Source organism: Malaclemys terrapin, chromosome 13, assembly GCF_027887155.1.
Source record: "Malaclemys terrapin pileata isolate rMalTer1 chromosome 13, rMalTer1.hap1, whole genome shotgun sequence".
NCBI classification, from domain to species: Eukaryota; Metazoa; Chordata; order Testudines; family Emydidae; genus Malaclemys; species Malaclemys terrapin.
In genome coordinates, this window is record NC_071517.1 from 45,637,038 (window position 1) to 45,649,495 (window position 12,458).

Below are 12,458 nucleotides of genomic sequence, written 5' to 3' on the forward strand. Positions count from 1 at the left end.
GGGCCGCAGCCTGGGCAGGAGGGGCAGGGAGCGCGGCTGCTCCCCACTAGTGGCGCTGCCACCGGCTCCTTCATGGCTGGGGATCACCACTTTTTGACGCCCCCAACCACTTGGCACCCTAGGCGACCGCCTAGTGAGGGGAGAGAGAGTTTGTTTCCCTGGGTGTTACTGGTTTAACGAGGTGAGGGGAGGAGGAGTGTGTTTTGCAGAGGACCGGAGAGAGGACTTGGGGACCCAGCCAATGGCCTGGAGGATGGAGACCCCGGTGACCTGGCGACCTGGTGACCCAGAGGCCCAGCTGAGGAGATGCGGCCGGTTCTGGCCAGTGGGAGGACAATGGGCTGCAGAGTGAGGACCCAGTGACCGGACCAGCCGGTTCCAGCCAGAGGACAGAAGCGAGGAGAGGAGGCCCCGGTTTACGACCCTGTTTACCTGGAGATAAGACAATGGACAGAGGCAGGGCCTGGGGCCGGTGATCTCAGATGCCCAGCTGGGAGCAGGGGGGCTCTGGGCTGGAGAGGGGGAGCAGGCAGAGCCCACCTGGATGTGCTGGGCTGAGGGAGGCCAGGCCTGAGGGTCAGAGAGTTTCCTGTGCTGTGTTCAACTCTCAATAAACCCTCCTGTTTCATGCTGGCTGAGAGTCACTCCGGTCTAGAGAACAGGGCGGGCGGGGGGGCATCAACCCCTTCAGGGATGAAGGCCCAGGGGGTCCAGAGCGAGGGGACTCCCTGAGGGGGCCCACGGCGAGAGACAGATGTGCTAAGGCTCCGAGAGGTGTGGCTCCAGGAGGTGGAGGGGCCTGACCCCGAGAGAGAGTGGCCCCCCGAGAAGGGCTGTCGCACTGAAAGGGGTGTGACGAACTGGGCCTGTTCTCACTGTGGTCTGTGAATGCTGACAGGGGAGTGTGACTAGGATGGTCTGCATTGCAGGATGGGATCTGCCCGAGGGCGCATACCTGAGTGTGTAACATGAGAACCCAGGAAGGGGTTGAAGGGGAGGCGACTCCTTAGCCCGGGAAACTGAACAAAGGCTGTGGGAGGGGTCGCTGAAGGAGAGTGCTGGAAGCAGGCAGGGAGAGAGGGCTGGGGGCAGAGATGGCTCTGACCTCCCAAGGGGGGCTGGGCTGGGATGCCCGGGGACCCCAAGATGGACCTAACTGAGGGGGTCCCTGTTGTCTGTGCCTGCAAGACCTGTCTTGGACTGTATTCCTGTCATCCAAATAAACCTTCTGCTTTACTGGCTGGCTGAGAGTCATGGTGAATCGCAGGAAGCCGGGGGTGCAGGGCCCTGAGTCCCCCAATACTCCGTGACAACTGGTGGCAGAGGTGGGATCTACTGCACCCCGTGGACGGCGCTTCCTGCAGTAAGTGACTGGGGAGCAGTAAAACGAAGGGGGATTGACGGGGACCAGGCGTGCTGAAGAGTGAGAGAGAGACGGTTATTACCCCTGGGAGTGTGTGACCAGCGAGAAGGACTTTTGCAGTAACAGGGTCCCCCGGGGGGATCGCAGCGAGTGGTCCCAGGGGCGGAGGAGTCTGCAGCTCGACCCTGGCAGAGAGGCGGTGACCTCGAGAAGGGCTGGCACACTAGGGGGCCCCCTGGGAACTGTGGGGAGCTGTGAGCACACAGGCCGGTGAGTGGCCAGCAGGAAGATGTATGCCAAGCGGCTTAAGAGCGACCTGGTGGAGCTGTGCAAGCAGAGGCGGCTGCGCATTGGGAGGCTCACCAAAGAACAGCTCATTGCCCAGCTGGAGGCGGAAGATCGCGCGAATGAACTGATCCCTGTGTCTCAGGGAAGCAGCCTGGCAAATGCAGCGCAGGCACCAGTGTCTGTCCCAGCTGGGAGTGGTCAGCCGGCTGCTGAGGGCTTCCCAAGACCCCTCCTTCCTATGCCTAGGGGAAGGGTGGGGAGGAGCCCAGCAAATACCGAAGGCGCCGTGACCCCCCCGGCCAGCAGGGGGTCCCCCCGGCGAAGCTCGCCGGCCAGCAGAGGATCCTCCCGGCGGCGTTCGGCATCCGGGGAGCGGAATTGGCTGGAATGGGAGAAAGAGCTAAAACTGAGGGAGCTGGAGGATCGTGAACAACAGAGACAGCATGAAGAGAGACAGCGTCAGCATGAACGGGAGGAGAAAGAGAGACAGCATCAGCGCGAAGAGAGACAGAGACAGCATGAACGGGAGGAGAAAGAGAGACAGAGACAGGAGAATGAGAGACAGCATCAGCGTGAACTGGAACTGGCGAGACTGAGGGGCAGCGAACCCCCGGCTGCGGTGAGTGAGGGGGGACCCAGGACTGCACGGAGCTTTGATAAGTGCATCATGGCCCCATACAAGGAGGGGGAGGACATGGATGACTTCCTGGAGGCCTTTGAGACGGCCTGCGAGCTGCACCAGGTTGATCCCGCGGACAGACTCCGGGTCCTTACCCCCTTACTGGACCCCAAAGCCGTGGCATTGTACCGCCAACTGGAAGAGGCAGAGAAAGGGGACTACGAGCTATTCAAAAAGGCCCTGCTACGGGAGTTTGGGCTGACTCCTGAGATGTACCGGGAAAGGTTCCGGAGTCAAGATAAAACCCCTGAGATCTCATATCTGCAACTAGCCGCCCGCATGGAAGGATACGCCAGCAAGTGGGCTGATGGGGCCCAGACGAAGGAGGACCTGGTCAAACTGCTGGTACTGGAGCAACTGTATGAGCGGTGCCCATCTGACCTGAGGCTGTGGTTGGTGGACAGAAAGCCAGAGAACCCGCGACAGGCAGGCCGGCTGGCCGATGAGTTCGTAAAGAGCCGGTCAGGAGATAAAAGGGAGGAGTCCCAAAGGGGCAATCCCACCACAACGCAGAGAGAGAATCACCATGGGACCTCCCCGTGGGAAAATACAGAAAAACCCCATCAGAGGGGAACATCCGGCATCAGGACCATCCGACCCACTCAAGGGGACCCATGGGACATGGGCTGCTACCACTGTGGCCAAAAGGGCCACATACGGGCCCAGTGCCCCAGGCTCAGGGACAGACTGAGCAGGCCGAACCCACAGAGGGTTGACTGGGTAGAGACCCAGCCCGGCGAGAGGCAGCATTCCCAGGGAAGGGGGGCTGGCAGAGTACCACCTGCTAAGGAGGGAGGAGAGCCCCAGGCTAGCTTCTCTGGGGGGCCAGATGCTCCGGATTCAAAGTTCTCCGTTTACAGGGTTGGCGCGGGGCTGTCCCTGCGGAGCGAGTGCCTTGTTCCCCTGGAGGTGGAGGGGAAGAAAGTTTATGGTTACTGGGACACGGGCGCAGAGGTGACACTGACCCGGCCCGAGGTGGTGGCCCCAGATCGGGTGGTGCCCAGCACCTTCCTGACCCTGACCGGGGTGGGCGGGACCCCATTCAAGGTTCCCGTAGCGAGGGTACACCTGAAATGGGGGGCCAAGGAGGGCCCCAAGGACGTGGGAGTGCACCACCATTTGCCCACCGAGGTGTTGATGGGGGGGGACCTAGAGGACTGGCCAAGCAGCCCCCAGACCGCCTTAGTTGTGACCCGCGGTCAGAGCCGGCAAGGGGCACTGCCCCCTGGCCTTGGGGGGGGTGCTTTGCCTGAGGCGCGGGACCCTAAGCTGGTGGGGAGGGAACGCCCAGGGACGCGGCTCAGGGAGGCTGCAGCTTCGGACCCAGCGGGCGAGAAAGAGCAGGTGGCCATCCCTGTCCCAGCTGCTGAGTTCCAGGCCGAGTTGCAGAGAGATCCCTCCTTGCGGAAGATAAGGGACCTGGCCGACCTCAATGCGGTACAGACCATGGGACGAGGTGGCCGGAAAAGGTTCCTGTGGGAGAAGGGGTTCCTGTACCGAGAATGGGCTCCCCCAGGGAAAATGGAGTCAGGGGGGATCAGGAGGCAGCTGGTGGTACCCCAGAAGTATCGCCGCCAGCTGCTGTGCCGGGCCCATGACATTCCCCACTCAGGGCACCAGGGAACCTGGCGTACCCAGCAGAGGCTGCTACGGAGCTTTTACTGGCCTGGGGTCTTTGTTACTGTCCGACAGTACTGCGGATCCTGTGACCCCTGTCAGAGGGGGAGGAAGGCCTGGGACAAGGGGAAAACAGCTTTAGGACCCTTGCCCAGCATAAAGGATCCTTTCCAGAGGGTGGCCAAGGTTAAAAGGGCGGCTCTGAACCAAGAGAGCCCAAAGCACAGACCTCCAGACTGGAGCGCTGGGAGAAGACCACAGCCCAGTTGGAACCCCAGAGGTATGGGGGTGGGAAAAGGGCGCAGGCCGCATAAACCTTCCCACATGCGAACTGCGAGTGCCATCAAGCACCCCCGACCTAAGGGGGGGCGTGAAACTGGAGGGGCCTGGTGTAATTCTCACCAAGGAATGGGAGGGATGCGGGGGCATCCATGGGAACGGGGGTAGGTTCGAACTTCCCCGGGTCACTGGCTAAAGTGACCCTGCTCAGTTCGGTCTCGAAGGGGGGAGAGATGTGACGAACTGGGCCTGTTCTCACTGTGGTCTGTGAATGCTGACAGGGGAGTGTGACTAGGATGGTCTGCATTGCAGGATGGGATCTGCCCGAGGGCGCATACCTGAGTGTGTAACATGAGAACCCAGGAAGGGGTTGAAGGGGAGGCGACTCCTTAGCCCGGGAAACTGAACAAAGGCTGTGGGAGGGGTCGCTGAAGGCAGAGTGCTGGAAGCAGGCAGGGAGAGAGGGCTGGGGGGCAGAGATGGCTCTGACCTCCCAAGGGGGGCTGGGCTGGGATGCCCGGGGACCCCAAGATGGACCTAACTGAGGGGGTCCCTGTTGTCTGTGCCTGCAAGACCTGTCTTGGACTGTATTCCTGTCATCCAAATAAACCTTCTGCTTTACTGGCTGGCTGAGAGTCATGGTGAATTGCAGGAAGCCGGGGGTGCAGGGCCCTGAGTCCCCCAATACTCCGTGACAAGGGGCACCCCCCACGGACCGCACGGGGCCAAGAGTGGGCACGATCTGTGAGTCCGTGACAGCCTGTTCCTTTGGGACTTCTCCCTGTTATCCCCTGCCCGACTGTTCACAAACTTGTCGGCCAGCTGGCCTGCGTGCTGCGGATTCTCTGGCTTTTGGTCCATCAACCATCGCCTCAGGTCGGATGGGCACTGCTCATACATGTGCTCCGGTACGAATAGGTCAAGCAGGTCCTCTATAGTTTGGGCCCCAGCTGTCCACTTGCGGGCATACCCCTGCGCCCGGTTGGCTAGTAGTAGGTATGTGACCTCACGGGTTTTACGCTGACTTCGGAACCTTTTCCGGTACATCTCAGGGCTCAGCCCAAACTCACGGAGCAGGGCCTTTCTGAACAGTTCGTAGTCCCCTGTCTCCACCCCTTTCAGTCGGCTGTACACCTCCCTGGCTGTGGAGTCCAGTGCGGGGATGAGAAACTGGAGCCTGTCTGCAGAGTCAACCTGGAGCAGCTCGCAGGTATTCTCAAAGGCCGTCAGGAAGGTATCCATGTCCTCCCCCTCCTTACGCTGGGCCAGGAAGCACTTATCAAAGCTCTTTGCAGTCTTGGGTCCCCCCTCGCTCACCGCAGCCGGGGCCCCACTGCTCCTCAGCCGGGCCAGTTCCAGCTCATGCTGACGTTGTTTCTCCTTCTCTTCCCGCTCCTGCTTCAGTTCTTGCTGCCTTAACTCGAGCTCTTTCAGTCTCAGCTCCCTGTCATATTCCAGTCGCATCCGCTCCCGGGACGGGGAGCTCCGCCGGGACGATCCCCTGCTGGCTGCCGGGGTCAGGGCGCCCTCGGTATTCGCTGGGCTTCCCCCAACCCCTCCCCTAGGTATAGGTAGGCAGGGTCTCGGGATGTCCTCGGCAGCAGTCTGACCCCTCCCAGCCATGTCAGGCCCCGGGGCCCACGCTGCATCCGCCGGGCGGCTTCCCGCAGGGACAGGGCTCGGTTCATCCAAGCGATCCCTCTCCTCCAGCTGGGCAATGAGCTGTTCTTTGATGGACCTCCCAATGCGCAGCCCCCTCTGCCTGCAGAGCTCCACCATGTCACTCTTAAGGCGTTTAGCATCCATCCTCCTGCTGGCCACTCGCCGGCCTGTGCTCTCCACTTTCCACTGTTCCTGGGAGACCCCTAGTGTGCCAGCCCTTCTTCAGGTCACCACCTCTCTGCCAGGGTCGAGCTGCAGACTCCTCCGCCCCGGGACCGCTCGCTGCGATCCCCCAGGGGACCCTGTTACTGCAACAGTCCTTCTCACTGGTCACACACTCCCAGGGGTTAATCCCCCCGTGAACTGTCTCATAGACTCATAGACTCTAAGGTCAGAAGGGACCATTATGATCATCTAGTCTGACCTCCTGCATGATGCGGGCCACAAAAGCTGACCCACCCACTCCTGGAATAATTCTCTCCCTTGACTCAGCTGTTGAAGTCCCCAAATCATGATTTAAAGACTTCAAGTCGCTGAGAATCCTCCAGCTAGCGACCCCTGCCCCATGCTGCGGAGGAAGGCGAAAAACCTCCAGGGCCTCTGCCAATCTACCCTGGAGGAAAATTCCTTCCCGACCCCAAATATGGCGATCAGCTGAACGCCGAGCATGCGGGCAAGATTCTCTAGCCAGACCTTCTGGAAAAGTTCTCTGTAGTAACTTTTAATATCCCATCATTGACCATTGTTATTGACCTATTGACTAAAATCACTGTATCCCATCAAACCATCCCCTCCATAAACTTATCCAGCTTAATGTTAAAGCCAGAGACTCTTCTGACTCTCTCTGACTCTTCAGCCCACCTGGTCCCCGTCGATCCCCCTTTGTTTTACTACTCCCCAGTCACTTACTGCAGGAAGCGCTGTCCACGGGGTGCAGTAGATCCCACCGCTGCCACCAGTTGTCGTGGAGTGTGGGGGGACACCAGGCCCTGTACCCCCGGCTTTCTGCGATTCACCATGACTCTCAGCCAGCCAGTAAAGTAGAAGGTTTATTTAGACGACAGGAATACAGTCCAAGACAGGTCTCAGTTGGGTCCATCTTGGGGTCCCAGGGCACCCCAGCCCTTTGGGAGGTCAGAGCCCCATCTGCCTCCCAGCCAGCTCCCCAGCCAGCTCCTGAAACTCTGCCTTCAGCGACCCCTCCCACAGCCTTTGTTCAGTTTCCCGGGCCCCGGAGTCACCTGGCCTCTAACCCCTTCCTGGGTTCTCATGTTACATGCTCAGGTATTCTCCGTCGGTCGGTCTCCCATCCCCCAATGCAGACTATCCTAGCCACACTCCCCTGTCAGCATTCACAGACCACAGTAAGAACAGGCCCAGTTCGTCACATCCCTCCACCCAGGCCTGGCTCCTACAGCCCCGGGGGCCCGCTGGGCAGCCCCTCCCTGAAAGGTTTATTGAATGGCACAGGCCAGCGCTGGCTCCCCACAGATCCTGGATCCCAGCGATCCCACAGCGCCCCCAAGTGTCCAATGTGCCCCCAAGGTCCCAGAGGGAGGAGAATCCCACCCCCCACCCCGATCTCCCAGGGCCCCGATCCAGTCCTGCCTTCGGCACCCTCAGCTCTGGAGCCGGGCACAGACCCAGCCCTGAGTGCCATGTCCCCAGGAGAGGGGCCGATCCCCATGCTGGGGCCAGGGCCGGTGCCGCCCCCTCAGGGACTGGACTCCCCTGGTCCAACATCCTGGTAGCCCCTGGAAGGAGAGAGCAGAGGGGATGGGTTAGGGGGTGCAACGGCCCCACCCCCACCCCAGAGAGGGGAGGACTCACCTGCGTCTGCACCGCCACAGCACCACGGCCATGGCGGCTACGGCCACAACCCCCAGGGTGATGCCCACGACCAGGCCGGGGCCCCAGGGCCTGCTCTGCTCTGTAACACAGGGGGTGCCGTGCTGGGAACGGGGACAGGAGTGTGGGCCCTGTTCCCTCAACGAACCCCTGCAGTCCCCCCATAGTCTCTACCCCCTCCCCACTGCCCTCAGCCCCCCATCCTGTTCCCTCTGCCTCCCCCACAGTTCCACCTTCTCCCCCCACCTTCCCACCCCCTCAGCTTCCCCACACTCTAGTCCTGCTCCCCCATCCCAGTCTTGTCCCGTTCCCCTCAGCTCCTCCATCCTGCTCCCCCTGATCTATCGCCACACCCCCACCCACCTTCTCTGCCTCCCTCCGCCCCAATCCCGCTGCCTGGACCCACCCCTGTCCCACTCAGGACATGCAGGAAAAGCCCCAGAGACCACGCCCCCCCCACCCCCACCCGGGGACGTGCACCTACCCCAGGGGATCAGCAGGCTCCGGCCCCCCAGGCTGCTGTGCTGCACCCGGCAGGCGTAGCTGTGCCCGGCGCCCGGCCCCACGGCCAGGGAGCTGCGCAGCTGGTAGGTCAGGTCCGCGTTGGGCAGGATCCCGCTGGAGTTCAGCCGCCCGCCCGGCCCCACCTCCTCCCCGTCCTGCAGCCAGGCCACGCGGACGGGCCGGGGGTAGAAACCGGTGACCCGGCAAACCAGCAGTACCGGCGCGGGGGTCCCGGCTGGGGGAGGCGCTCGGGCAAACACCACGGCGACCGGCCGCTCTGAGACAGGAGGAGAGAGACGGGGCGGGGGAGAGGGGACGATTCAGTCTGAGCCTCAGGGACTCACTAGCCAAGCCCAGCTCCATTCCCCGGGGTCAGGCGTTGGCCCTGCTGTCCTGGCCAGATCCTGCAGTTACCAGTGGTGAGGGAATCCCCCTTCACTTCCTGTCCTAAACTGGTCTGCAGTGCGGCCATGAAATGGCTACTGTGCTGCACCCCAGATATAGCTGCATTTGTACTTCCTGTATAAACAGCCCCCAGGCCTCAATCCAGAGGTGGCTGCATATGAGCACTGGGTGCGGGATCCCTGTATAAACAGCAAGCACACCCTACCCCAGAGGTGTCTGCATGGCAGCGAGTGGTGTCCAGCCTCACCTTGCCTCTCCAGAGACTCGTTCCCGTACTGGACAAAGCTCTGGAGCTCACTGACACACGTTATTCTCAGGAGAAACTGAATCGTGCTTCTTGTGCCCTTATCCCGGTTGAGAAGGTCCCGCGTGTAGAGCGCAGCCACATTGTCCTCCTGCCGAGCGACCCATTCGCCTCCGTCCACGTCGAAGCTGATGAAGTCCTCGCCGTTCACCGCGGCGTCATAGAATCCCCTCGAGGTGCCGTTGGGGTGCAGCTCGCAGCCGAGGGAGACCTGGGTAACAAAGGGGTCTGGAACAGGAAGGGCAGGGGATGAGGACGGGCGTCCAGAGGTCACAGGAGGGGGCAGAAATAGACAGACGGGGGAAGTAAAGACATAACGTCAGGTGCCATGAGGATGTTGGGCCACACGACGTTGGCAGGATTGTGGGCGCCCCTGGCTGGAGTTAAGGGTAAGTTGCAGTTTCTGTTTAAAGCTGATTTTTCACGGGCATTGTCAGATTGGCTTGAAAAATGCTGCGTTACAGCGGTGCCTGAGGCAGAGTTTGTGGTGCAAATTTGGGGCCCCTTGGCTACGGGGTTCCTGAGATACAGACCCCCCCCCACAAATGACCTGCTTTCAAAGGCTATGGGTACATGTCAGGAAACACTAGGAGCCTCGGCTCAGGGAGTGGGACCTGGGGCCTTTCCCCTCTAGGAAGTTCAGGCTACAGTCTGGCCCCAAACCTGGCTGGCTGACTCTGGGGTGGAGAATGGGACACGGGTGTTTCCCCTCTGGGGGATGCCGGCTCCAATCAGCCAAAGGGCCAGGGACTCGCTGTCTTGTCCCCAATGACACACTCAGTGGCTGTGGTGAGTGTGTCAGTTCTCAGCACCCCGGGTGGGTGGAGTGAGGGATCCCCTCAGACCGCTCCATACTCACAGCTCCCTCCGTGGTGCTGGGCTAATCTGTTCACAGTCCGGTTGAAGTTGAACAGGTAGCGATGGATCAGCAGCTCCAGGTCCTGCCACTGCTTCGGGGTCAGGCCCTGCTGGGCCCAGGGCTGCAGGAAGCGGATCTCGCAGGTGCTGCAGTCCATGGAGTGGGTCTCCAGGTCGCCCAGCAGGGCCATCCCGTCCATGTCCGTGGAGCTGGCGTTGTGGAAGACGTTGATTTGGAGCAGCCGGAGGGTGACAGACGCTGGGGGGACAGGAGGGGAGGCTGGGGCAGGGGGCAGGGAACAGGTGGAGGACAAAGCGGGTGGGGAGAGAGATTAATGAGTCTCTGTCCCGTAAACTATCTTGCACTACGGGGTCTCCCTGCTGATCCCTAACCTGCCTCCCCCGTCCTACTCCCCCAGCCTGGTACTTCCCCACCCTGCCCCTAGTACTACACCATCCCCACGCATCCCTGCAGCAAAACCAGCAGGGGGGGGTCCCCACTTACTGGCCAGGGCCCCCCATGCCCAGGGGAGGAGCAGCAGAGCGAGCAGCATCCCGGCAGGGGAAGGGGGACCCGGGCTCTGGTGGGCGTCAGGGCAGCGGGACGAGGGGCCCAGGATCCCCACGTGCTTTCAGTTCCTCCGCAGCCCACACGCCTCTCAGACCGTCAACTTCTCTTTTTCTCTCTGTCTGCTCAGCTCTGTGCCCGCAGCTGCCAGCCCCGAGCCAATGAGGGCAGAGTGAGTCGGGGAGCGGGGGCCGCGCGGGAGGGGGATCCCTGACAGCAAGGTCAGAAGGACCAGGCCCTGTCCCCAGCAGACTCAGGCTAGGTCCACACTGGGAAAACTTTTGTTGTTTGGGAGGGTTTTTTTAACACCTCCGAAGGACAAATGTTTTACCCAGGCAAAGTGCGGGTGTGAACAGCTCTCCTGCGACAAAGCCGCTCCCGCTCCTGGGGGGAGACTTCTCTCCTGCCCACAAACAGCAGCTACACTGTGCGCCATTTAGCCGCCACAGTACAAGTGTGTGTGACGCCCCCTCCATCTCCTCCAGCCTGCGGTACCGCTGCTCCCCGCAAAGCCCCCGCACTGCCCTGGGGCATCGGGTCAGCCCTGACTGCCCGGGAAGAGCCCCCTGGTGCCCTCACCCCGCTCCCTGCAGTACAGCCCCTAGCGCCGCCCTGGGGCCATGAGGAGCCCTGACTGCCTGGGGAGAGCCCCCTGCTGCCCCCGCCCCACCCCCTGCAGTACAGCCCCTAGCGCCGCCCTGGGGCCATGGGGAGCCCTGACCGCCCGGGGAGAGCCCCCTGCTGCCCCCGCCCCGCTCCCTGCAGTACAGCCCCTAGCGCCGCCCTGGGGCCATGAGGAGCCCTGACTGCCTGGGGAGAGCCCCCTGCTGCCCCCCCCCACTCCCTGCAGTACAGCCCCACCCTTCCCCTAGGCTCTCCGGGCGCTGAAGGAGGCTCTGGTCAGTGGCCCAGTTCTGGCAAACCCAGACTTTGACAAGCCCTTTATGGTGTTCACCGATGCCTCAGACACAGGACTGGGGGCGGTGTTAATGCAGGAGGATGAAAAGGGGGAGAGACACCCCATCGTGTACCTGAGCAAGAAGTTGCTACCCCGGGAGCAGAACTACGCGGCCATCGAGAAGGAATGCCTGGCCATGGTGTGGGCCCTCAAGAAACTAGAGCCATATCTCTTTGGGCGTCACTTCACCGTGCACACCGACCACTCTCCCCTGACCTGGCTGCACCAGATGAAAGGAGCCAACGCCAAGCTCCTGAGTGGAGCCTGCTCCTGCAGGATTATGACATGGACGTTGTCCATGTGAAGGGACGTGACAACCTGATAGCGGACGCATTGTCCCGGAGAGGGAGCCCTGAACTTCCCCAGGTCACTGGTCAGAGTGACCCCGCTCAGTTCAGTCTCGAAGGGGGGGGAGATGTGACGGAGCAGGGAGCAGGGCAGATTTGACCTGGGAATGTTGCAGGGGGGTTGCAGTGGGGATGGGGGACTTCCCTTGAAGGAAGCTACCTGAGCTGTAACCTGAGCCAGGAACGGGGGTGGGGAGAATTAACACCTTCTGCCCGGGAGACTGAACAAAGGAGAGGAGCAGCGGGAGGGGCTGGGAGTTTAGTTTCGGTTGGGGCTGGGTGGTGCAACGCAGGGAACCCCAAGCTGGGGTCTAAGCTCCCTGAACCTCCCAGAGGGACCTAATTGAGGGGGTCTGGTCGTACCTACACGCTCTGCTTGAGACTGTGTTCCTGTCCTTAAATAAACCTTCTGCTTTACTGGCTGGTTGAGAGTCGCAGTGAATCTCAGGAAGAGGGGTGCAGGGCCCTGACTCCCCCACACTCCGCAACACTCCTACACTGGGGACAGGACCCAGGAGTCCTGGCTCCCAGCCCCCCTGCTCTAACCCACTGGACCCCAGCCCCCTCCCAGAGCCAGGGAGAGAACCCAGGAGTCCTGATTAGCTCGCCCCTCCCACCACTCGAACCCACTTCCCCTCCCCAGCCAGGACTGTTGTTATCGCTGTGTTACTGCTGCCGGCACAGAGGGCCCGAGGACCGCTCCCGGTGTGCTTCGCGTCAATAAACACACCAGGGGGAGAAGCAAACAAAGTTTATTTGAGATCTCAAAGCGGTGTGA

The 12,458-nt window shown here is 61.6% G+C and overlaps 1 protein-coding gene across 1 annotated transcript; it reads right to left on the bottom strand.

Moving 5' to 3' along the window:
* Nucleotides 1-7,522: 7,522 nt before the first annotated feature.
* LOC128847569 (antigen-presenting glycoprotein CD1d-like) lies at nucleotides 7,523-10,975 on the bottom strand. The gene is made up of 6 exons (XM_054047092.1): nucleotides 10,313-10,975; nucleotides 9,809-10,087; nucleotides 8,893-9,177; nucleotides 8,221-8,517; nucleotides 7,719-7,818; nucleotides 7,523-7,642 (listed from the first exon to the last, which is right to left on the bottom strand). Exons 1-6 carry the CDS (start codon nucleotides 10,359-10,361, stop codon nucleotides 7,603-7,605), a joined length of 1,050 nt encoding a protein of 349 aa, XP_053903067.1. The 5' UTR covers nucleotides 10,362-10,975; the 3' UTR covers nucleotides 7,523-7,602.
* Between the last annotated feature and the right edge of the window lie 1,483 nt (nucleotides 10,976-12,458).